Below are 27588 nucleotides of genomic sequence, written 5' to 3' on the forward strand. Positions count from 1 at the left end.
TCTTTTTTTTTTTAAAAGGGGGAAATTAGGAAGTATTTTGTAACTGTTCTTTTTTTTTTTTTTTTTTTTTTTTTTTTTTTTTAAGTAGGCTCCATGCCCAGCTTTAGAGCCCCACACAGGGCTTGAAATCATGACCCTGACTAAAATCAAGACCTGAGCCAAGATCAAGTGTTGGATGCTGAACCAACTTGAGCCACTCAGGCACCCCCAGAGTATTTTGAATTTAATGAAATTAAAAATAAAACATACTAAGAATTATGAGATGCAGCTAAATTACAGGGAAATTTATAGTACCATAACACCCGTATTACAGAAGAAGAAACATTTTATATCAATGACTTCAGCTTTCACCTTAACCTAGAAACAGAAGAGCAAATGAAGCCCAAAATAAAAGGAATAATAAAGATTGCACGAGAACTCAAGAAAATAGAAAATAAACAGTAGAGGAAATCAGTGAAAGCAAAAGCAGGTTCTTGGAGATTAAGTTATAAACCTATAATCAAGCAAAAAAAAAAAAAACGGTTACACGTCAGGAATAAGAGAATGAACATTATTACTAATTATATAGCCCTTAAACAAATAATAAAGGAATATGATAAATAGCTTTATGTCCATTAGTTTAACAACTTAATTAAATGGACAAATTCTTTGAAGGATACAAACTACTAAAACTTACTAAAAAAAAAAAAAAAGTAGCAAACCTGTGTAGTCCATTATGTATTAAGGACATTGAAATTGGGTTTAAAACTTTTCCACTGGGATCCCTGGGTGGCGCAGTGGTTTAGCGCCTGCCTTTGGCCCAGGGCGCGATCCTGGAGACCCGGGATCGAGTCCCACGTCGGGCTCCCAGTGCATGGAGCCTGCTTCTCCCTCTGCCTGTGTCTCTGCCTCTCTCTCTCTCTCTGTGTGACTATCATAAATAAATAAAAATAATAAAAAATAATAAAAAATAAATAAAACTTTTCCACTGGATGCCTATGTGGCTCAGTGGTTGAGTGTCTGCCTTCAGCTCAGGGCGCGATCAGGGTTCAGGGATTGAGTCCTGCATCAGGTTCCCCACGGGGAGCCTGCTTCTCCCTCTACCTATGTTTCTGCCTCTCTCTCTGTCTCTCATGAATAAATAAATAAAATATTTTTAAAAATAAAATGAAATAAAACTTTTCCACAAAGAAAACTCCAGGATCAGATGATTTTACTAGTGAATTATACCAAACATTTAAAGAAGAAATCAATTCTACACAAACTTCTTAGAACACCGAAGAGGCTAGAGTACTCCCCATCTTCTTCTTTGAGGCCACTATCACCCTAATACCAAAACCATACAAAGACAGAGCAACAGACTGAAATAAAAAGTATCTTATGAATATAAATGTAAAAATCTTTGTTTTTAAAACCTCTACAATTATTAGTTTAGTAGTATCATCCAGGACTCAGATATTCAGTATTTTTCCTGAAATTACATAAACATGCAAATGGAAAGAATCCAAGTCAAAATTATATAACAAAACAGCACTCTATCACATAATTGTGTAAAATTATAGGAATGCTATTTTAAAACACTGGCACATTGGGGGAATCCCTGGATGGCTCAGCGGTTTGGTGCCTGCTTTTGACCCAGGGCGTGGTCCTGGAGTCCCAGGATCGAGTCCCGCATCGGGCTCCCTGCAGGGAGCCTGCTTCTCCTTCTGCCTGTGTCTCTGCCTCTCTCTCTCTCTCTCTCTCTCTCTGTCTCTCGTGAATAAATAAATAAAATTAAAAAACAAAACAAAACACTGGCACTTTAAGAGAACAATAATAATCTGGGATCTCTGGGTGGCTCAGTGGTTTGGCACTTGACTTCAGCCCAGGGTGTGATCCTAGGATCCCGGGATCAAGTCCCACATTGGGCTTCCTGCATGGAGCCTGCTTCTCCCTCTGCCTGTCTCTGTCTCTCATGAATAAATAAATAAAATCTTAAAAAAAAAAAAAGAGAGAATAATCTCAAAGAACCAAATAATTGCCAAATTGTTCCCTAAACTGCTAAGCAGATAAACATGACTCTAATGAGTTCGGGTTTTGTAAAGAAAATTCAAATCAGATAACTCATACTGAAATACAAAGTTTTAAGTGTCTTCTTCCCTCAAGTCTATTTGACTTGGGTAAAGGAGCAAACACTAATATAGGAAGGTATATCTGATTTTAAATGTGGCATACATTTTACAAGTTGGCCCAATTCATTAAAAATACCTTTAATGGAGAGTCGAGTTTCCTTAGGAATCCACATTTAGATAAATAGAAGACATTGACAGCCAGCGCTTTTGTTTCTTTTTTCCAGAGCCTTTGCTGGGACTAATGTCAACAAAAAATTTAATATGACAATCTTATATTTTAAGCTCATGCTTTTAGGGATAAATTCTCGGGTCTTTAGTATGGGAACTGCAAATATAACTGCCATTACATGGTAATGGGAGTTAAAGAATGTAGAGTCCTCATGTAAAGATTAGAACATACTTTTCTTAGTCCTTCAAGGACAGACTTTCAAAATGTTTGATTCTACTAATCCCATGCAGTGAATAGACTGGTTAACCTTCATTTTATAAATGTGACTGGGCTATGTGAGATTTGGTATCGGTTGATCAAGATTTGAGTTCCAGTTATGGATGAAAACGGTCTCAATTCGACTTTTATTACCGTTATCATGAGTATGCAGGGTGCAGATGAAAGCTTTTTATCAGCTAACTATATGAAAAGATAAACACTGTAATAATTTATGTGATCCCAAATGGGCTAGATGTAAAAATCTTTAAAACAAGTTTTTATTTCCTCTTGTCCTAATCCCAAATCTTCTTTTCCCTCGGTGTTCATCATCTTAGTTAATAGCTCTGCCATGAACATTTGGTTGTTCATACCAAGTCAGTGTTGACTTTCTCATTTCTTCACATTCCATCAATTCTTTTATTTTCAGAACATACCTTGGCTGCTGATCCTGTAATCCAAGTCACACCTGGCTGTAGTAGTGTCATCACTGGTTGGCATACTTTTATTATTGCTTGCCTCATAACAACAGCCAGACTGATACTGTTAAAACATGTTAGGGTCCCCCTAGAACACTAGAAAAAAATATATTAACTGTTTTCTATAGCTTACAAAGCCCTTCATTTTCTGTCCATTGCCTCTCTGTAGACTCATCCCCTACTATGCTCTGCTTTACTTATCTACTCTAGACAACTGGCTATTTCCTGAATACCTAAGCTCATTTATGCCTCAAGATCTTTGTATTTAATTCTTTGAACCTTCTACCAGTGCCTTCTCTCTCACTTCATGTGGGTATCTGCCAAACGTCACCTCCTCAGAAAAGTCTTCTCTCATGACTTTAACTAAATTAGTGTTCTTTTCTCTATCCTCTTTTTTTTTCTTTTTAAGATTTTATTTATTTATTCATGACAGACACAGAGAAAGAGAGAGAGAGAGACAGAGGCAGAGACACAGGCAGAGGGAGAAGCAGGCTCCATGCAGGGAGCCTGACATGGGACCTGATCCCAGGTCTCCAGGATCATGCCCCGGGCCGAAGTCAGGCGCCAAACCACTGAGCCACCGGGGCTGCCCCTCTCTATCCTCTTATACTGCTCTAATTTTAATATTGCTCCCTGACCTTGTATTTTAATACCTCTCATAGCAATTTGATTATGATATCCCATGTTGTGGGGGTTTTTGTAGTTTGGATCAAATTTGGAAAAATTTTCACCACTTTTTCTTAATTTCTTTTCCTGCCTCCATCTCTTAACTGTACTTTCTGTTACTTGTTGTATAGAACTAGGTTGTTTCTATAATTGTAAACTATTTTATGCTTATATAAAAAATAAGAATTTTGAATCAGACAGCTATTAAATAGCTTTACTCTTGCTACCTTGGATTCTTAGGTCTTGTCCTTTCTCTGAGTTTTCCATAAGTCATTCAGGGAATTTGAATGCTTATAAAAATGGCTGCCATCAATATTACCTAAGGAAATATAACAATATTACTAATGGAACTCGTTTTGGCTCACGTTTTTCAAACCTACAAGATGAAAATCATCACATTAGAAATGTTCTATCTAAATCCTACTTGAATCCATCCCACTTGAATCCCACTGTCTTGTTAGTATCCACCTACTCTTCATCTGCCTTATTAGGGCAGATAATGAAAGAAAAATACAAATTACAGAACCATCTGTTGGTGGTTTCTGCTGTTGGATTATATATTTGCCAATAAGGTAGTTACTTTTCTCCTTCCATTTTTGTTTTACTGCTTCACTCACCTCTTGTCATTCCTTTCTCTTCTGTTCTCTAGAAAGAATATGACATTCATATCACTAGGGAGGAAGTATTCCTTTTTATTTACAAAGCATTAACTTAGTTTGACTGTTAATGGTGATTTTAACTCTTAAAATCTGGTGAATCATGAAAGATAACTATTTGAGCAAACAAGATTTTACATATTTTTTATTTGAAATTCCTAAATGGTATGAGAAAAACAAGAGTTCCTCATTGGCAGTTTTTTATACACACAAAAGAAGACATCTGAGATCCTATTCCAGTTGGGCCCCATTTAATAAGTGATTTTTGTCATTTATTTCTTTTTCCCATAGGGAGAAGAAAATTGAAGGACTGAATTTTATTAGATGCTTAGCTGCTTATCATTCTGAAATACTGAATACAAAGTTACATGAAACAAATTTCGCAGTAGTTCAAGAGGTAAACTTATTCTTAAGCTGAATTAAGTATTGTTTGGATAACAAAGGATAAATATGCCACATTTATTTGACCTTTAAAAAGTACCTCTGGGATGCCTGGGTGGCTCAGGTGGTTGAGCATCTGACTCTTGATTTTTTCTCAGATTGTGATCTCAGGGTCATGAGATCAAGCCCCACATGGGGCACTGCACTGAGCATTGAGCTTGCTTAAGATTCTCTTTCTCTCCTTTTGCCCCTCACTGTACCTTGCTCCAACCCCGCTCTCTCTCAAAAACAAAACAAAACAAAATCCCTCTGTACTAAATGATACGAGTAGGCTTATATATAGTTAAAAGTAGCTCAGGTTTGGGGCTCCTGGCAGACTCAGTCAGTAGAGCATGCAACTCTTGATCTCAGGGTCATGAGTTCAAGCCCCATGTTGAGGGTAAATTTTATTTAAAAGCAAAAAAGTAGATTATACCTCACTTTGCAACATTTAAAAATTTTTATTAAATATTTATTTTTAGGACATAAGAAAATATGTATTAAAACATGTTATTTAATAGTAAATTTGGTTTCAAAGTCATTATTACTGATTTTCTTTCAGAATATCAGCAAAATGTACATTTTGGAAATTTTTTTTAGGTGAAAAATTTACGCTCTGGAGTTTCTCGTGCTGCTGTGGTCTGTTTAAGTGATCTTTTCACTTACCTGAAAAAAAGCATGGATCAAGAATTAGATACTACAGTAAAAGTTCTGTTGCACAAGGCTGGAGAATCAAATACATTTATAAGAGAAGATGTTGACAAAGCACTGAGAGCTATGGTCAGTAATGTAACTCCTGCACGTGCAGTTGTTTCTCTTATCAATGGAGGACAAAGGTAATGTTCAAAATAATCTTGACATATCCTTAAACTAGAAATGCAGTTGTTTGCACTTTAGGATATAGGAAAAACACAGGCAATAAGACTTTAGTATTATTTCAGTCAAAAAACAACCAATTCCTATGTAATAAACATCATATTAGATACAGAGCATGTAAATAATAATATTGTTATTCCAATAATTTTATTTATATTCATAGATCTGGAACTAAATAAATGTCAGTTATTATGAGTTTTGTTGTGTTTTTAACTTCTTGAGGAGTGGTGACTAATGTAATTTGTCATTTTAGCTTTCAAAGATGATTGTTGAGGGTTAAGTGTAGTTTAATCATTTAAATTTAAATCTTTGGTAAGTAGTTCATACATTAGCTTTGTTTCAATTGATCATGTTTCCTTGTAGCCATTTACACATCGCAGTAAGAAGATGTACAGCCCAACACTTATCAGATGTAGTAGAATATATGGAACCAGAGCGTATTTTATCTGGAACAAAGGATATGGCTGACCGCATATTACCAGCTGCTGCCAGGTTTGCTCAGGACAGTTCACAAGAAACCAGGTGAATAGCTGCTAATAATATTTGCTGAGTCTGTTAGGTAAGGGCTTAAAAGTAGGCAGCAAGGATTAAAAAAGAATAAACATTTTTTCTAAATGGACAGTGAGGGGACACCTGGGTGGCTCAGTGGTTGAGCCATCTGCCTTTGGCTCTGGGCATGATCCCAGAATCCCGGGATCGAGTCCCACGTCAGACTCTCTGCATGAAGCCTGCTTCTCCCTCTTCCTATGTCTCTGCCTCTCTCTGTGTGTCTCTCATGAATAAATAAATAAAAATATTTAAAATATAAATAAATAAATAAATAAATAAATAAATAAATAAATAAATAAATAAATAATAAATAAATATTCAAGTGAGGTCCCCAAGGATTGGTGCTGGGGGATAGACTTATTTAACCAGTTCATAAATGATGTTGAGGGAGTGCACAGTGAATTCTCCAGATTTACAGATGACACTACATACTTCTGGGTAGTGAGATGCCATGTCACAGGGATGAACTGCAGGAAAACGACACAAGACTATAGGAGTGGTCAGAAAAGTGGCAGAAGAACTTCCTTATGGGCATTTACGGGAAATGATAGATTTTCCAAGGAATTAGGTGAAATCAAGGAAATAGGTACACATGGAAAAGACAGCAAAAAGCAAAATGGATAATGTATTGTCTCCTGAGACATGAGATGGCTGCTCTTAGAAAATCCCATACATTTCTGATTGCTGGAGATGCCTGGATAGCTCAGTGGTTGAGCATCTGCCTTCAGCTCAGGGCATGATCCTGGTTCTGGGGATTGAGTCCCTCTCACTGGGCTCCCTGTGAGGAGTCAGCTTCTCTCTCTGTCTATGTCTCTGCCTCTCTCTCTGTCTCTCATGAATAAATAAAATCTTAAAAAAAATCTCTGATTGCTGTACTTGAAGAATAATTTTATGAAGGTCAAGAACAGTCAGAGAAAAATAACAAAATAATTAAGATGTGGATGGTACATTAGCTGTATTGATAACATGTTTTTTTTCTTAAGTAAACTCTATGCCCAATGTGGGCTTGAACTTACAACTCCAAGAGCAAGAGTCATATGCTCTACTGACTGACTGGGCAAGGTACCCCTAGCTGTATTGGTGACAGAAATTTTGGATATAGTCAAGAGCCTAGGTTCAATTCATAACCCCAGTCACTTTTTATCCTTAAGCAAATTACTTAGTCTGTTAGGCTAGGTTTCCTCATATGTAAAATTAGATAGGTGGGACTAGGTGATTGATAATGTCTAATATGAAACCTAAAAATGTATGGCAGTTACATTTGAAGATAGATTAAAGGGAGGAGGGTGGGTCCTGAGTTCAGAGACTAAAGTAAAGGATAACAAATTATTAACATTTTAAGACAAAAGTATCCATGATTAGGTAATTGGAGTTAAGCTTATGGAAATCATGATTCCAGAAACTAATAAAGTCAATGTGTATTCATGTTCTATCGCTGTGTAACAAATTACCACAAACATGGTGGTTTAAGGCAACTCAGACTTTTTTTTACCTTACTGTTCTTTAAGGTACAAGTCTTGCATGGCTCAACTGCTTTTTCTGCTTGAAGTCTCCAGGGCTGAAATCAAGATAATGATAATGCTGAGCTCTTACCTAGAGGCTCTGTAGAAGAATCTGCCTCCAAACTCATTTTAGTTGTTCGCCAAATTCAGTTCTTTGTAGTTAAAGGACTTAGGTCTCTGTTTCTTTGCTGGTTGTTAACCACGGTCCTCACTCAGCTCCTTAAGGCCACGCAAATTCCTTCTTGTGTAGCCCCCTCCATCTTCAAGCCAGCAATAGTATGTTGAATACCTACCCCTTGTGCTTAGAAGATCTCTGATTTCCTCTTCTGCTACCAGCCATAGTAAGCTTTGTGCTTTTAAGGGCCTATTTGATTAAATTATGTCCACCCAGGAAATCTCCATAACTTAGAGTCAACTATATCGTATAACATAACACAATCCTAGAAGTTATATCTCATGTTTACAAATTGTAGAAATTAGAGTAGGATATCTTTGGGGAGCCATTTTGGAAGTTGTGTATACCACAGTAAAGTTCAAAACAATTAATAGTTGTTATGTGTAACTTTTCCTTAATGACATGGTAGTTCTTCTAATCCATTTTGTCATTTCTTGGTTTCTTATTTGAAGTTTTAAAATTATAGAATGGCTACAACTGTCCAGTCTTACTATTTCTCACATTTAGTGTCCCTATTGCTTGTTTGTTTGTTTTAGCCAATCTCTTATCATGGGGCCTATGATGGACCTATAGTCCTTAATGTTCTGGGCTAAAAGTTATAATCATCTTTGAAACTATAACTGATTAGGAACTGCTTATCAAGGTGTGAACCTTATTCTGATTCTGAGGCGAGAACAGTAATTTTTATTTTCTGATACTACTTCCCTTTCTGTAATTTGATTACAATCGAAGAGGCCTGGTTGATAACACATATTCCTGAGATTATTTTGTATTCCCCACCCAACCCCCTTGCCTTCTCTGGTTCTTCTAGTCCCATATATTCCAAGTTGCAGAAAAAAGCATAACTGTAATTAATTTTAGGACCAAGCCTCTTTGAAGAATTGTAATATGGTATGATTACAAGGTACTATAAGACTTCTCTATCCAAAAATATCTCCAATATGCACTTCTATGATAGATCTGTGGTTCTACCATCAGAACGATATCTTGGCATAAGGTTTTATCCTAAAAAGAATTATTTAAAAAATTATTTTAAAGTTTGTATACCAGGATCCCTGGGTGGCTCAGTGGTTTGGCGCCTGCCTTCAGCCCAGGGCGTGATCCTGGAGTCCTGGGATCGAATCCCATGTTGGGCTCCCTGCATGGAGCCTGCTTCTTTCTCTGCCTGTGTCTCTGCCCCTCTCTCTCTCTGTGTGTCTCTCATGAATAAATAAATAAAATTTAAAAAAAAAGTAAAGTTTATATACCATAACAAAAAACTTAGTTTGGAGAGCGTTACACATTCATTATGTATCATCCATGATTTTTCAACTAACTTTGGGTGTGTTTTTGGTAGCAAAGAATAGGTTTTTAAAGAATTGGAACCCAGGTAAGTTTTGGCAGCGGGAAAAAGGAAAGAGGATAAGAAATATAAAAAATACAGACCTTGGGAAGGTTAACTTAGGTCAGAACACCTCTGACCAATAGGTGAGCAGCAAAAGCTCACTGAGCGGAGAGCCCAGGACAAAGACAAACTTCTCCTAACTCACAGTTCTGCCAAATATCAGCCCTGATATGGACCACAGTACCTGAAAAGTAGAATTCAAACTTTTGGTTCTCCAAAAAGAGATTTGAAGATTTGGAGCTTAGTAGTTTTAAAAGTGAGGGACAGGAGAATGCTGTACTCCAGTTAGTATAACTACATTTCAGTGGCTTATTTAAGATAGGGATGACGATATTAACAGGTTTTTTTCTATTAAAAAAAAAATTGCATCTAAGGACAGAAATTGAGCTTAAGATATATGAAATTATTTGCGTATTTCTCAAATATCCATAGGTACTATGGTCGGAAGATGCTTTTCCTTATGATGTGTCATCCAAACTTTGATAAAATGCTTGAAAAATATGTTCCATCCAAAGATTTGCCATATATTAAGGAATCTGTTAAAAGCTTACGGCAAAAGGTATGTGGAAAAAGTTTATTTTGTAAACATCTTTAAAAGCAAGTACCAGGAAGCTAAAGGTAGAAGTAATAACTTCTTTGATTATTTCTCTATTAACCATTCAGAATATAGCTACAGTAGCATTTCAACAACTGCAAGTGAACAACTTGCAATCCACATTCATAGTGTCACTGTTTATTGAATAGAAGTTTGATATTTAGTAGAATATAAATGTGCTTTATTGGAGTTACAAGACTTGGGTTTGAATCAAGACTTGGATTTGAGAATTAGCCAACTATACAACGTTAGATACATCATTTCTTTAACCTGAATTTTTTTATTTTTATGAGATAGAGAGGTTTAAGAAGAATAGTTATAAAATATAGCATATTAATTTTTAAAATTTTAAAATTTTACCCAGCCAATATCTTTCCTATTAGTTGATCACATATTTGTTTTATTTACTAATTAGAAGGTATTTTATGTATTTTTTTATTTTATATATTGATACCCATTAAAGCATAAGCATAGCTGATTATTAAAATGTATTCATTTATAAAAAGATCAATAATGTCTTCTATGAAAATTACATAGTATAAATTATTTCACTTTACTAGTTTTAAGAGTTTTATTACACTGCCTTTCTTTATATTACTTTTAAAGGGCTTGGGAGAGATACCACTAGATACTCCTTCAGCGAAAGGAAGACGATCTCATACTGGCACTGTTGGAAATACAAGGTCATCATCTATTTCTAGAGATGCTTTTAATTCAGCTGAAAGGTAGGGTCATTTGATATTCCACATCATTAGAAAAATTACTCCCCAGTGATAGTAGTCTCATTTGGATGTTTTTATGAACAATCCCAGGGGTTTTGTCAAAACTTAATGGAGTTTTAAAAGATGGTAAGGACTTAGAAAGTGTGAGGTAATTATATTTAATAAAGCAATTATATTCTCACAGCAACTGGCTTTTATATGCACTAACCATTATTAAAGCTTTTGTGCTGTTGAACTTGTCAATATTAGACCTGTGTTGGATAATTCTGATTAATTTGATTTTAATTTATAGCCTTTACTTTTTCCCTTTGATTATAAAAGTAGTACATAATTATGACTAGTGAAAAAAATTTAGAAAATCCAACTTTAGAAAATCCAAACATTAAAAGAAGAATTTAACCAATTTAACCAATCACCTATGGTGCCACCAACCAGTGTTGTTCATTTTAGCCATTCTGACTAGTGCTAAGTGATATCTCATTGTAGTTTTGATTTATATTTCCCTGATGATGAGTGATCTTTTCATGTGTCTGTACATTTATCATGTGACATATATGGTATGTCATTTATTTACAAATATCCTCTCCCATTCCATAGAATGCCTTTAGTTTTGTTGATTTTTTTTTATAAAGTCCCAATAGCTTTTTTTTGCTTTTGTTTCCCTTGCCTTAGGAGACATATCTAATAAGAAGTTGCTACAGCCAATGTCAAAAAGGTTACTTCCTGTGTTCTCCTCTAGGATTTTGATGGTTTCCTGTCTCATATTTAGGTCTTTCCTCCATTTTGAGTTTATGTTTTTGTATGGGGTAAGAAAGTGGTCCAGTTTCATTCTTTTGCATGTTGCTGCCCAGTTTTCCCAACACCAGTTATTGAAAAGAACATCTTTTTTCCATGGAATATTCTTTCCGGCTTTGTCAAAGATTAGTTGACCATATAGTTGTGGGGTCAATTCTGGGTTTTCTTTTTTTTTTTTTTTTTAATTTCATTTATTTATTCATGAGAGATACAGAGAGAGAAGCAGAGACATAGGCAGAGGGAGAAGCAGGTTCCATGCAAAAAGCCTGATGTGGAACTCGATCCCAGGAATCTGGGATCAGCCACTGAGCCACCCAGGTGTTCCCAGTTCTGGGTTTTCTATTCTGTTCTGTTGATCTGTGTTTTGACTTTTGTGCCAGTACCATACTGTCTTGATCACTACAGCTTTGTAATATAACTTAAAGTCTGGAATCATGATGCCTCCAGCTTTGCTTTGCTTTTTTCAAGGTTGCTTTGACTATTCAGGATCTTCGGTGGTTCCATACAAATTAAAGGGTTGTTTGATCTAGCTCCGTGAAAAATGCTGTTGGTATTTTGGTAGCATTTGCATTAAATGTGTACATTGCTTTGGGTGATAACCAAAAAGATAATTTTATTAATCTTTGCTCTTCTAGCCCATGAGCATGGAATATTTTTCTTTGTGTCATCTTTAATTTCTTGCTCAAATGTGTTATAGTTTTTAGAGTACAGATCTTTTACCTCTTTGGTTAGATTTATTCCTAACTATCTTATAGTTTTGGATATAATTGTAAATGGGATTGTTTTCTTAATTTCTCTTTCTGCTGCTTCATTATGGGTGTATAGAAATGCAACATATTTCTGTACATTGATTTTTGTATCCTGTCATTCATTAATCTGTCAGTTGGCAACTTCTTGATAGATTTTTGAAGTATCATGTCATCTGCAAATAGTGAAAGTGTGACTTCTTCCTTGCCTATTCAGATGCCTTTTATTTCTTTTTATTTTCTGCTTGCTGAGGCTAAGACTTCCAGTACTATGTTATTTAAGTGAGAGTGAACATCCCTGTCTTGTTCCAGACCGCAGAAGAAAAGTTCTGAATTCTTCCCCATTGAGGATGATTTTAGCTTTGGATTTTTCATTATGGCCTTTATTATGTTGAGGTATGTTCCCTCCAAACCTACTTTCTTGAGAGTTTTTATCATAAATGGTTGCTATACTTGGTCAAATCACTTTTCTGCATCTATTGAAAGGATCATGTGATTCTTTTCTTTTATTAATGTGGTGTATCATGTTGACTGATTTGTGAATATTGAACCACCACTGCAGCCCAGAAATAAATCCCACTTGATCACAGTGAATGATTCTTTTAATGTACTGTTAATTCTCAACAAAATACCAGCAAATTGAAACTTTTGCATTCACGTTCATCAGAATATTGACCTGTAGTTCTCTTTTTTAGTGCAGTCTTTGTCTGGTTTTAGAATCTGGATATTGCTGGCTTCATAGAATGAATTTGGAAGCTTTTGAGAAGAATAGGTATTAACTCTTTGTTAATGTTTTATAGAATTCCCTTGTGAAGCCACCTGGTCCTAACTTTTATATCTTGGGAGATTTTTGATAACTGATTCAATTTCTTTGCTGGTTATGGGTTTCTTCAAATTTTCTGTTTCTTCTCATTTCAGTTTTGGTAGTTTACATGTTTCTAGGAATGCATCCATGTCTTCCAGATTGCCTAATTTGTTGGCATATAATTGCTTATAATATTCTCTTATAATTGTATTTCTTCTCTGTTGGTTGTGATCGTTCCTCTTTCATTCATGGTTTTATTTATTTGCGTCTTTTCTCTTTTCTTTTTATTAATTCTGACTAGGGGTTTATCAATTGTATTAGTTTTTTTACAAGAACCACTGCTGCTTTCATTGATGTGTTTTTAGTTTTATTTTAGAAACTCTTTTTTTAGTTTCTCTTATTGTTTCTGCTCTGATGTTTATTATTTGCCTTCTGCTAGTTTTAGGCTTTGTTGTTCTTTCTATAGCTCCTTTAGATTTAAGGTTAGGTTGTTTATTTGAGATATTTCTTGCTTCTTGAAGTAGGCCTGTATTGTTATATACCTCACTCTTAGGGCCCCCCCTTTTTTAAGATTTTATTTATTTTTTCATGAGAGAGACACACACACACACACACACACACAGAAAGAGAGAGAGAGAGAGAGGCAGAGACACAGGCAGAGGGAGAAGCAGGCTTCATGCAGGGAGCCCGATGTGGGACTCGATCCTGGGTCTCCAGGATCACTCCCTGGGCTGAAGGCAGCACTAAACTGCTAATCCACCCAGGCTGCCCTCTTAGAACCCCCTTTGCTGTATCCCAAAGGTTTTGAACCTTCATGTTTTCATTTTTATATGTTGCCATGTATTTTTTTTTTAATTTCTTCTTTGATTTCCTTGTGACCCATTCTTTGTTTAGTAGCATGTGGTTTAACCTCCATGTATTTTAGTCTTTCCAATTTTTTTCTTGTTATTGACCTCAGGTTGTTTTTTTTTTTTTTTAAGATTTTATTTATTCATGAGAGACATACAGAGAAAGAGAGAGAGGCAGAGACATAGGCAGAGGGAGGAGCAGGCTCCATGCAGGGAACCTGACATGGGACTCGATCCTGGGACTCCAGGATCAGATGCTGAGCCAAAGGTGGATGGTTAACCACTGAGCCACCCAGGCGTCCCTGACCTCAAGTTTCCTAGCATTGTGGTAGGAAAATATGCATGGTATAATCTTAAGTCTTTTTGTTCTTGTTTGGGCCTCATTTATGACCTAGTATGTTCTGGAGAATGCCCTGTGTGCACTTGAAAAGAATATATATTCTGCTGCTTTAGGATTGAAATGTTCTAAATGTTTCTGTTAAGTCCTTCTGGTCCAGTCTGTCATTCAAAACCATTGTTTCCTTGTTTATTTTTTGTTTAGGTGATCTGTTCATTGCTACAAGTGGGATATTAAAGCCCCCTACAATTATTGTATTCTTATCAATGCATTCCTTTATCTTTGTTATGAATTGTTTTGTATGTTTGCATCTTCCCAAGTTGGGGGCATAAATATTTACAATTGTTAGCTCTAGTTGGATAGACCCCTTTATTATGAAATAATGCCTTCTTCATCTCTTGTCACAATCTTCAGTTTAAAATCTAGTTTGTCTAAATATTGCTACTCGGGCTTTCTTTTGATGTCCAATTGCATGATAAATGTTTGTCCCCTCACGTTCAATCTGCAGGTGTCTTTATGTCTAAAATGAGTCTCTTGTGCTGCCTTCTTTTGAATTGATTGATTGAGGGGTGTGTGTGTGTGTGTGTGTGTGTGTGTGTGTGTGTGTGTGATTGTTTTTTGTCGTATTCTATGTATCTCATTGTTTCCGTTTCTGTTTTTTAAGTGATTGTTTTGGGCTATGTAATAAACATACTTTATATACATCTTTACCTTCTCATAGTCTACTTTCAAATAATATTAAATCAGTTTAAATATAATGTAAGTGGGACGCCTGATATGGGACCCAGTCCCGGGACTCCAGGATCACACCCTGAGCTGAAGGCAGACGCTCAACCACTGAGACACCCAGGCGTCCCCGTTTCGGCTTTTTTGTAGGTTTTTTTTGTTTTCTGGTTGGTTGGTTTGCTTTGCTATTAAGTTGTATCAGGTCTTTATATATTTTGGGTATTAACCTCTTTCACTTTCCAGGTATATGATATGGAAATGTTTCCTCTCATTCTGTAGGTTATCTCGTCATTTTGTTGATGGATTCTTCTGTGCAGAAGAATATGATCCCACTTTTTATTTTTGCTTTTGTTGTCATATCCAAAAGATTATTTCTGAGACCATTGTCAATGAGCTTACCACCTATGTTTTATTCTACAAGTTTTATGGTCTTACATTCAAATCCCCATGTTTCTAGCAGCATTATTTATAATACCTGAGACATGTAAATAACCTAAGTGCCCATGACAGATGAATGTGTATATATACATGATAGAATATTTTTCAGTCACTAAAAGAATAATAATATGCCATCTGTGACAATACGAATGGACCTTGAATGAAATAAGTGAGACAAAGACAAAAACTCTAATCTCACTTTTATGTAGAATCTAAAGAAAACAAACTCAAAGGTACAGAGAACGGACTGGTGGTTGCCTGAGCCAGGGGGCTAGAGGTGGGCAAATGCATGAAGGTAGTCAGAAGGTACAAATTTACAGTTATAAAATAAATAAGTTCTGGGTATGTAATTTACAACATGGTAACTATAGTTGATAATACAGTAGTGTATATTTGAAAGTTGCTAAGAGTGTAAAACTTTAAAGTTCTCATTATAAGAAAAATTATAACTCTGTGAGGTGATGGATATTAACTACTGTGGTAATCATTTTGCAATATATAAATAAATCCAATCATTATGTTATATACCTTATATGCCTATTAAAAATCATTATGGGGTGCCTGGGTGGCTCCGTTGGTTGACCATCATGATTTTGGCTCAGGTCATGATCTCAGGGTTGTGAGATTGAGCCCCGTGTCAGGCTCTGTGCTCAGCACAAAGTCTCCTTAGAATATCCTCTGCCTCTCCCCCCAACTTACATGCATTCTCTCTCTCCCAAATAAATAAATAAATAAATAAATAAATAAATAAATAAATAGAATATTTTTTTAAAAGCCATTAAACAATAACATATTGTGGGGATTATAATACATATAAGAAGTAAAATACATGACAAAATTATCTTAAGGGGATGCCTGGGTGTCTCAGTTGTTTAAGTATCTGGTTCTTTATTTTGGCACAGATCATGATCTCAGGGTTGAGATCAAGCCCTGCATTGGGCTCCACTCTCAGTGCGGAGTCTGCTTGTCTCTCTCCCTCTGCTCCTCCCCATGCTCACACTCTCTAAAATAAGTAAATAAAATATTCTAAAAATAGCTTAAAAGATGAAAGAGGAGTATACTGCTGTAAGATTCTTACATTATATTTATTTATTTTTTTAAAGATTTGATTTATTTATTCATGAGAGACACAGAGAAAGAAAGAAGCAGAGACATAGGCAGAGGGAGAAGCAGGCTCCATGCAGGGAGCTTGATATGGGACTTAATCCTGGGGCTCCAGGATCAAGCCCTGAGCAGAAGGCAGATACTCAACCACTGAGCCATCCATGCATCTCTTTTTGATGGATTTTATTTATTTATTTTTAAACATTTAAAGATTTTATTTATTTATTCATGATAGACGTAGAGAGAGAGAGGCAGAGACACAGGCAGAGGGAGAAGCAGGCTCCATGCTAGGAGCCCGACGTGGGACTCAATCCTGGGACTCCAGGATCGTGCCCTGGGCCAAAGGCAGGCGCTAAACCGCTGAGCCATCCAGGGATCCCTCTTTTTTATGGATTTTAAATGCAGTTGTTTCTTTTCTTTTTTTTTTTTTTTAATTTATTTTTTATTGGTGTTCAATTTACTAACATACAGAATAACCCCCAGTGCCCGTCACCCATTCACTCCCACCCCCCGCCCTCCTCCCCTTCTACCACCCCTAGTTCGTTTCCCAGAGTTAGCAGTCTTTACGTTCTGTCTCCCTTTCTGATATTTCCCACACATTTCTTCTCTCTTCCCTTATATTCCCTTTCACTATTATTTATATTCCCCAAATGAATGAGAACATATAATGTTTGTCCTATTCAGAAAGTTTCAGGATACAAAATCAATATACAAAAATCAGTGGCATTTCTACATACTAACAACAAACTTCTGAAAAACATATTAAGAAAAAAATGCAGTTGTTTCTTAATATGTTTTTCAGAAGTTTGTTGTTAGTATGTAGAAATGCCACTGATTTTTGTATATTGATTTTGTATCCTGAAACTTTCTGAATTGATTGACTGGTTTCTTAGTTTATTTGGTAGAGTCTTTGGGGTTTTCTATATATGGTTGACTCTTGGACAATGCAGGGGTTAAGGGCATCAACCATCATGCTGTTGAAAATCCACATATAATTTTTGACTTCCCCCCAAATTAACTACTAATAGCCTACTGTTGACCAGAAGCCTTTACTTGATAAACAATAAACAGTTGATTAACACGTTTTGAATATTTTATATACTATACCCTTATAGTAAAGTAAGCTAGAGAAAAGAAAATGTTAATAAAAATCATAAGGAAGAAAAAATGTATTTACAGCACTCTACTGTAAAAAATCCACATGTAAGTGGACCTGCATAGTGCAAATCCATGTTGTTTAAGGGTCGACTGCATAATATCATGTCATCTGTGTATAGAGTCAATTTTACCTCTTTCTTTCCAATTTGGAGACTTCTATTTTTTTTTCCCTGCATAATTACTCTAGTTAAGACATCCTGTATTGTGTTGAATAAGAGTGTAGAGAGTGGGTATCCTTATCTTATTCCTGTTATCAGAGAAAAGGCTTTCAGCTTTTCATCGTTGAGTATGATGTTAGCTCTGGGCTTGTCATACTTGTCTTTATTATGTTCAGGTATGTTCCATCTGTATCCAGTTTGTTGATGGCTATTGAATTTTGTCAAATGCTTTATCTGCATCTGTTGAGATGATCATATGATTTTCATCCTTCATTTTGCTAATATGATGGATCACATTAATTGACTTGGAGATGTTGAACCATTCTTGCATCCCTGGAATAAATACCCCTTGGTCATTCTGTATGATCCTTTTAATGTATTGCTGATTCAGTTAATATTTTGGTGTTTTTTGCATCTGTGCTCCATGATCATTTTTAATGCATACTCTCTTTTAATAAATTTTATTGATATTAATACCTAGTGAGTACCTGCCTCCATTTCGCTCTTACTGTATCTTTTCCCTCTAAGATATAATCACTGTTATTTTACTATCAAGTCCATTTTGTTTTAAAATATCAAAAGGACATCTTTGAACACAAGTTTCAGTAATTAAAAGGCTTCTTGAGGTGTTCTTGTTTTACTCTTTTAATTTATTTACCTTTTATGTATCATACTTCTCAGTTTAAATATTAATTTAATCCTCTATTTTTATCATTGTATAGAATTAATCATTTCACAAATTAATCTCACATCATTTTTTAAAAGATTTTATTTATCTATTTATGAGAGACACAGAGAGAAGGCAGAGACATAGACAGAGGGAGAAGCAGGCTCCTCACAGGGAGCCCAATGTGGGACTTGATCCCAGAACTCTGGGACTATGCCCTGAGCTGAAGGCAGACGCTCAACTGCTGAACCACCCAGGCATCCCTGGATCAATTTATTTAAGGAAATTAAAAATAATGAGTAAATACATATAAGATCTGCATTCTAGATCACCATCCTGTGCCTACTTTTAGGATGATACTGCATCATTCGTTAATCACTGCTCTTAAGACAACTTTAGTGCCATTTTTAATAATAGTAGTCAGAAAAATGGTAACTGGCAATTCTTACCATTGTCTTTAAGATCTGTCAATTTGCGTGACACTTTAGTTTCAAAGGTATCATTCCTCTGCTGTATTGAGTCACCCCTTTATAGCAATAAAAAACATATACTAGTAATAGTAAGTCATTGGAATAGCAAATCCTGCTAGTGTCAAGATTCTAGTTTTCTCATGCAAAATCAAATGGATATTTTGAGTTAACATAGCAAGCCTGAGACTACTATTTTTAGAAAGTCCTACTTACAATGTTAGCCCTTGGTTGGCATCCAGGAACTAGGATTTAAGGAGGATTGCCACTGTTCTTTAACTAGTAAGAGTAGTTTACTGTACCACAATAATTTGAGTAAACAATATGTTTTATGCTGGAAGACCAGCTTTGCTTCTGGGAGCCTGAAATTTCAGTATATCCTAGGCAGAGGACCAACCATGACCAACGCCCAGTAAAAACCCTGAGCAGTGAGTCTCTAATAAGGTTCATTGGTAGACAACATTTCCCATGTGTTGTCATGGGTTGCTGCTGGAGTAATTAAGTTTGTTCTGTATGACTCCACTGGGAAAGGACCCCTGGAAGCTTATATCTAGTTTTAGCCAGACTTTGACCCTTGCACTTTTTCCCCTTCCTGATTTTGCTTTGTATCCTTCTGTTGTAATAAATCTTAGCTGTGAGTAAGAACTACGTGCTGAATCCTATGAGTCCTTCTAGTAAATCACGAAACTCAGGAGATTTTAGGGGCCACCAACACAGCTATTTGGCTAACGGTTAGATCACTTTGTGAATTATTGAAAAATAAATGTGTATTAAGAACTGTTCATTATGTTTATATTTCTTATTGGAATTTAATAATGAAATTAAATTTACCTTTCTTTGACTTTAGAGAAGTAACTGAAGTCCGTGACATCACCAGAAAATCAGTTCCCCGCAATTCCTTAGAAAGTGCTGAATATATTAAAGTCATAACCAGTTTATTAAATGCAAAAGACTTCCGTGATCGTATTAATGGGATTAAGCAGCTTTTATCAGATACTGAAAACAATCAAGAGCTTGTTGTTGGAAACATTGTGAAGGTAATGAACTATAAAAATTAATTTTCATTCTCAATATGTGGCTAACAGCTCATTTGTATAAAAAATTGCCCTAAATCTTAGTACCTTACATATATTATTTTAAAATGTTAAACTTAGTGAGAAGAATGGATTGCTTAGGTTTTGCTGTATTAAAAACATTCTAGACCAATTCAAAGTAATTGGGGAAAAATAAGAAAATAGCTGCTTATTTATCTAAATTCTCCCACTAGGTGGTAACTTCTTGAAAGCTCTGTATTCTCAGAGCTCTTGGGACCTGACATTCAGTGACTATATGTTGAGTGAATCAATAAATATTTTAAGAACCAGGGCATTTAAGAGCTCTCATATTATTTAAGAATAGATATTAAAGTTTTTATGTGTAGATTAGAAATCATGGGGGGGAGGGTTGTTTGTTTTTAAGATTTTATTTATTTATGCCTGAGAGCCACAGAGAGAGAAACAGAGAGAGGCAGAGACACAGGCAAAGGAAGAAGTAGCCTCCATTCAGGAAGCCCAATGCGGGACCCGAGGATCACGGCCTGAGCTGAAGGCAGACGCGCAACCACTGAACCACCCAGGCGTCCCAAGATTAGAAATCTTGTATACATTATATACCAACCCTTTAGGAAGATACCAAGAAATAGAAAAGGGGTAGTAATAAATGAGTGTAGATGATTTATGCTTCTTCAGAGTTAGTTCAGTTAGTTCCATTAGTAATTTATTAACTAAATTCCATTTTAAATTTGTATTTATGTTCATTAAACTTGGCCAAAGTACCATAACTACTCTTTTTTTTTTTTTAAAGATTTTATTTATTTATTCATGAGAGAGGCAGAGACATAGAGGGAGAAGCAGACTTCTCACAGGGAGCCCAATGTGGGACTCCATTCCAGAACCCCAGGATCACGCCCTGAGAAGGTAGATGCTCAACCACTGAGCTACCCAGGCATCCCCCATTACTACTAATTCCAGTAGTGCTGTGTCTTAATTTTCAGAAGAAAAATACCATATTATCATGCCATGGGCACCAGAAAGTTACATATTCTGATATCTGTTGAGTAAATATAAATCTTTTGGGAAGCCTATTTGTACCATGAAAAATTTTATTTATATATATTATGTGAAAGATGTATATGTATATATCTTAGCCTCACAGATTAGCTCTTCACTCACTTGATGTGACTAAATATTTGCTTACCATTCCCTTAATATACCTTAAGCTTATAAATATTTGCTTACCATTCCCTTAAGATACCTTAAGCTTATGAAAGTTAAGAATTCTAAAGAGCAAAGAATAATTGTTAAAGTAATCAGGTATTAAGGGCAGCCCAGGTGGCTCAGTGGTTTAGCGCCGCCTTCAGCCCAGGGTATGATCCTGGAGAGACTCGGGATTGGGTCCCACGTCAGACTCTCTGCATGGAGCCTGCTTCTCCCTCTGCCTTGTGTCTCTGCCTCTCTCTCTCTCTCCCTCTGTGTCTCTCATGAATAAATAAATAAAATCTTAAAAAAAAAATAAAGTAGTCAGGTATTAATAGGTAATAATAAAAATTTAACTCTGAAATTGCATATAAAATTCTCATAAGACACTCACTTAAACTGAAACTAAATCAGCTCTCTGTGGTAAAACTTACATGTCTAATTTTGTTATGAATAGGGATAAAAATAGAAACTTTTCTTGAGTTCTTAGAGTTGGCTAACTTTGTACCTTCCAAAAAATAGCATTTTTGTCACATTTACAGTAAGCCAGTCATCTTCCTACTAAGCCAAATTTCTCAACCTTAATTTATTAGTATGTCTTTTTGGGTGATTTTTGAAGACTTGTCTCTTTCCTATAAGTAGTTTTGAGACTTAAATTTAGCATCCAAACTTTTATATTTGTTATATATTATTAATTTTGTATGTAAAATTATATTAAAATGTACATATTTATATATTTTTTTATTTTATAAAATTCCTATTATCTAAGTTCAGGTTAAATAAAATGTTGTGTGTATGTTTTTAACAGTATATTAACAGGATAAATACTAAAGAATGCCAAAAAGAATTTAAATGATTATAAACATTACTTCACTTTAATTTACCAATTTACTTTCAGATCTTTGATGCTTTTAAATCTCGACTTCATGATTCCAATAGTAAAGTAAATCTGGTGGCTCTAGAAACAATGCACAAAATGATTCCTTTGCTTAGAGATAACTTATCTCCTATAATCAACATGCTAATTCCAGCAATAGTAGATAACAATCTGAATTCTAAGAATCCAGGCATCTATGCTGCTGCCACAAATGTTATTCAGGCACTGAGTCAGCATGTAGGTAAGAAATCTTTACTTTGGCACTCAAATTATTTTGAATTTTGTATTTTCTGATTTTACATGTGATATTTTTTTATAATGTTGAAATCATAGATAGTCAATATTTTGTCATTTAATGTTGTAATAGTCTCAGTAGTATTTTAAATTATTTTTAGAGATAAAATGCTTTACTATTAAATTGACTTTATCTCCCCTTGTTTTTGACTTTTTAGTTCCTTTTGTCTACCTCAGTCTCACATCTGATGCAAAATTCACTTTAAATGGATCAGATTTAAATGTAAAACTTAACTGTAGAACTTTTAAGGATAACATAGGCAGAAATCCTTAGGACCTGAGGGCTTGGTGAAGAGTTGTTAGCATGACACATGATGGATGACAGTAAAAGCATGATCCATAAAAGGTGACAAATTAGACCTCAGCAAAATTAAAAATGTTTGCTCTGCAAAAGACCCTAGTAAGTACATAAAGAGACAAACTACTGATTGGAAGAAAGTATTTGCATACCACATATCTGGGAAGAACTCATAGTATATAAAAAACTCTCAAAATGGAACATTAAAACAAACAATCCAGTTAGAAAATGGACAAAGGACATGAAGAAACATTTCACTGAAGAGAATATATGGGTGGTGAATAGATACATGAAAAGCTGTTCAACATCCTGAGTCATTAGGGAAATATAAAATGCAAGTTAAGATCATGATCACTACACAAGTATGTTAGTCTGCTGACTGCTATAACAAACTACTACAGACTGGATGGTGTGAAAACAAACATTTACTTCTCACAGTTCTGAGGCAGGAAAGTTTGAGGTCAAGATGCCAATGGTTTTAGTGTCTGGTGAGGGCCTACTTCCTGGTTCCTAGATGGCCCCATCTTCTGTTTTTGTCTTCACACGATGGAAGGGACATGGAAGCTTTCTGGGGCATCTTTAATAAGAGCACCAATCCCATTCATGAGGGTTCCACCTTCATTACCTAATCACCTCCCAAAGGCCTCTCACCTCCAAATACCGTAACATTGGGGATTGGGTTTCAACATATGGATTTTGGAGGACACAGACATTCAGTTTATAACAGTATTAGGACAGCTAAAATTAAAAAGCGGGATAACACCAAATGCTAACAAGATTTCAGAGAAACTAAATATCTGCTACATTGCTAGTGAGAATGTAAATAAAATGGTGTAGCCACTCTAGAAAAGAGTTTGGCAATTTCATAGAAAAGCTAAACTACACTTATCATATAACCCATCAGTTGCATCCTTAGGCATTTATTCCAGAGAAATGAAAACTCACTTTCATCCAAAAATCTATACACTATTCATAACAGCTTTATTTGCAATAGCCAAAAATAGCAGACAACTTAAATGTAATTCAGTGGGTTAATAGTGAAAAAATTTGTGATGCATCCACACCATAGAAAAGTATTTAAATAATAAAGTAGTATGATGGATTCACACAACAATTTGGATGAATCTAAAGGGCATTATACTCAGTGAAAAAAGACAGTCCCAAAAGGTCACATGCGTAGGATTCCATCTCAAAATATTATCTCAGATTAGTGGCTATCAGGGTTTAGGGGTGGAAGCAGGGATTGGATATGACAATAAAGAGAACACTAGAGAGATCTTTATGGGATAGAATAGTTCTGTATGTTAATTGCAGTGATCATTACACAAATCTACACATGTGATAAAATGACAGAACCATACACATGTAGGGGCATCTAGCTGGCTCATTTGTTAGAGCATGTGACTTTTGATCTCAGGGTCATGAGTTCAAGCCCCACATTGTGTGTAGACCTTACTCTAAAAAAAAAAAAAAATTAATAAAGAAGGTGAATGATGCAGCTTAGAACTTTGTACATGTATTGTATTGATGTCAGATTCCTTGTTTGATGTGTACTATAACCATATAAGATGTAACCTTTGGTGAAAGATACACAGGACCTTTTTTGTACTATCTTTGCAATTTCCTGTGAATCTATGATTATTACAAAATCAAAACTTTGAAAAAATCAGTAAAGATAAAAACTACTCCCAGAAAACCCTTTTTTTCTGTTTTTTGGGGGCTTTTTTTTGTTTGTTTTTAAAGATTTATTTGTTTATTTATTCATGAGAAACACAGAGAGAGAGAGAGAGAGAGAGAGAGGCAGAGGGAGAAGCAGGCTCCATGCAAGGAGCCTGATGTGGGACTTGATCCCGGGTCTCCAGGATCACACCGTGGGCTGCAGGCGGCGCTAAACCGCTGCGCCACCGGGGCTGCCCTTTTTGTTTGTTTTTGATAAACCTATGTAATATTTTTTGGAATAAGATGCCTGGAAGATGGGCAATTCTTTTGCTTTTTTATACCATATGATATCTCTTTTAATACTCTGTGAGATATTTTTATATATTTGCTATATTATTTTATTAAGGTTTTATAGATGATATTAGGTAGCGATTGCATAAATTTAAAATCTTTGCATGAATATATTTTCCTTTCAGTGCTATGTAATGGAAACTAAGATCTCATAATTCTTTATATATCTGTATTCTTTTTTTTTTAGACAATTACTTGCTTCTACAGCCATTTTGCACAAAAGCTCAGTTTTTAAATGGAAAAGCAAAACAGGATATGACTGAAAAGCTTGCTGGTAAGTATTTTTTAATTGCTATTTCTAAAGAAATTTTATTAACTAAGGATAAGCTGATAGGCATTTCAATTTAATTTTGGGATAACTACCAAATTCAGTATCATTACTCACAGTGTAGAAATAAATTGCATAATGATCCATATGAGAAACTTTTAAGACTTAACAAAAAAAAACTTTTATAAAAGTTTTTAACCTTTTTTTTCCAGTATTTATTTCGTCTTCTTGTCAGTAGAAATAATACAGGAAAAATAAAAAGACATTAAAATCAGTTTAGTGCTCTTAGAAAACTATTTCAAATGATGTGTTTTATAAAAGATCAGTGAGTTAAAAATATATATATATGTTTTTATTTTATGTAACTACATGAGATGAGTTTTGGATCTAATTCCTGTCCTTACTACTTTTGCCTGAATTAAGTTGACATATATGAAATTCTAATATTTAAAGATACCAATTTTTAGAAGGAAAGTTTCTGACCTTACTTTTCTTTAAAATGCCTGACATTTTAGAACAAATGGTATAGAGAAGAAGTTTAGTATATTTTGTATCCTTTTTAATTAACAAAACTTGAATTTTTTTTAAACATCACTATTTATTTTTACATTTCAGATATTGTTATGGAACTTTATCAAAGGAAGCCCCATGCCACCGAACAGAAAGTGTTGGTTGTTTTATGGCATCTCTTAGGGAACATGACAAATAGTGGCTCTTTGCCTGGAGCTGGAGGAAATATACGAACAGCCACAGCTAAATTATCAAAAGCACTTTTTGCACAAATGGGCCAGAATCTATTAAATCAGGCTGCATCTCAACCACCACATATCAAAAAGAGTTTAGAAGAATTGCTTGATATGACGGTATGAAATGAATTATGCATCTTTGAAATATAATATGAAGAAAATTGTTTACATAATGACAAATGGAACTTTTTTAAAGTTACATTTTCAGTGCCTGCACTTCATCTAGTAAATTAAGGCAATGGTTATTTGTATTTGCAGCCAGTGAGTACACATCTGCCTTCTATCAACCCTACCATTTGCACCCATCACGTAAAAACCTAAAGTAATTAATATAACCCTAATATTCATGAAATCTGAGGCACATAGAATGAATCCAATTATATTATTTTTGAGGAAAGTCCTGCTCATTTGCACTATTCTATAGAAATCACAATTCATTGCCCCGTATGTACAATTAGATTTGTAATTAAAAATATACTTTTTATTATGTAATCATGTTCTGCTATGTCTCATTACTCAGCCTTATTTAATGAAGTGAAAGAAAAGTCATTGAACTATGTTAATACAAACTAACTTTTGTGTGCTATTTGTGAAAAACATGTATTTCTAAAATCAGTTCGCTAATATGATTGTGCAGTATTAGCTTGCTTTTGCTGCTGTGTTAATGTGATATATTTGCTTACCATTTGGGTTAAATCATCTACATAATTGTGAAATTTAACAAGTTATAATGAAGCATGATGACCAAAGTTTTAGAAAACACTTAAAACATTTTAAATGCACGTTAAAGAAAACGTGTTGAATGTAACTTCCCTATTTTTGTGTGCAAACACTAAATTTTATTTCTATATGTCCCAACATTTATAAAGGTGTTATTTTGCTGCCCAGTTGTGTAATTCTCAAAAATAGTGCCAGGTCTTCTATAGCTTTTCTCAGAATTCTTGGGCTATAAGTACTGTATGCATCTGAAAAAGAAAAGGATGTTATAAAAATAAAAGGATTTATTTCTGTAGATGTGTGAGAGGTGTCCTATTTTTCCACCTTCCAGATATGTTAAAATTAAAAAATATATATTTTAATATTGACTTATTACTTTCACTTGGTATAATTGATAATAATACTGACCTATTTCTATTGACCTAACAATAGACCTGGGTTATAATTCCAGCTTTAGAGGAAATGATCCGTGTGACCTTGGTCAAGTCACTTGCCAGGTCTAGGTCCAGTTTTCTCATTTCTAAAATGTGAGGGCTGGATTAGGTGATTTTTAAGGTTCTCTCTTGTTCTAAAATTCTGTGCTTCTGTCGTAGATTACTCGGTGATCACTTTATTACAATTGTGAACTATCCTTGTTCTTTTTTACTTCTTATGTCATTGACTGGTTTTCTAATGTATTTGGCTGCCTTTTAAATTGTGATTCTTTGTATTACTCCATGACTGCTGAGGGAATAAAAGGGGTTTTACAACAATTCGAAGCTAAGCTGAATGGAAAGTAAAGACTTGGTTACCATGGAAAGTAAAGACTTGGTTACCTTTTCTGTTTGTAGGTATTGTTATATATATATTCATAGTTACATATATGCTTTTTAAAAATGCTTTATCTTTTCTTCTAAGTGTATTTTATGTTTCTATAGTTTAGGTCTGAAGTTGACAAACCTTCTGTAAAGGACCAAAAAGTAAATATTTTTGGCAAGGAGATTGTGATATATTTTTTTTGTTTTTTGTTTTTATTTTTTTTAAAGCCCTTTAAAAATGTAAAAAACATTCTTAGTTCAAATCAAACAAAAATAGATCTCTGGCATAGTTTGTCAGCACCTGGTTTAGACTCTTGATGTCAGTTGTAAATCTGAAATCATCATTAAATTTTGCTTTAGCTCTCAGTGGTATACACCATTGAAACAATAGTCACAGATTCCAAGTATTGTTAATTTTGACCATTGTCCTTGTGTCATTGTAAATGTGCCTACTAAATTCGCATTGATTGATTGTTGGATATATTGAAGGTAAATTTTAAATTTCAAAGGCAAAAGACCATTACTTTATGTATAAGCTTAATTATCCCTTTTACAAAAAA

The 27588-nt window shown here is 34.8% G+C and overlaps 1 protein-coding gene across 8 annotated transcripts in view; it reads left to right on the forward strand.

The window, feature by feature from the left end:
• Positions 1–26526, forward strand: part of TOGARAM1 (TOG array regulator of axonemal microtubules 1) — a 77979-nt gene extending 51453 nt beyond the window's left edge. For 6 of the 8 annotated variants that reach the window (XM_049113127.1, XM_049113132.1, XM_049113131.1 and 3 more), the window contains 10 exons: positions 4607–4712; positions 5336–5571; positions 5975–6133; positions 9654–9780; positions 10423–10541; positions 12392–12475; positions 19635–19824; positions 21920–22139; positions 24688–24774; positions 25384–26526. In XM_049113127.1, the coding sequence (XP_048969084.1) occupies positions 4607–4712; positions 5336–5571; positions 5975–6133; positions 9654–9780; positions 10423–10541; positions 12392–12475; positions 19635–19824; positions 21920–22139; positions 24688–24774; positions 25384–25637 (1582 nt within the window). In that variant the 3' untranslated portion in view covers positions 25638–26526. The remainder of the gene's footprint in view (positions 1–4606; positions 4713–5335; positions 5572–5974; positions 6134–9653; positions 9781–10422; positions 10542–12391; positions 12476–19634; positions 19825–21919; positions 22140–24687; positions 24775–25383) is intronic. The other 2 variants (XM_049113130.1, XM_049113133.1) reach the window with 1 other exon arrangement.
• Positions 26527–27588: the final 1062 nt, after the last annotated feature.

This window comes from Canis lupus, chromosome 8 (genome assembly GCF_003254725.2).
Source record: "Canis lupus dingo isolate Sandy chromosome 8, ASM325472v2, whole genome shotgun sequence".
Lineage (NCBI taxonomy): Eukaryota > Metazoa > Chordata > Mammalia > Carnivora > Canidae > Canis > Canis lupus.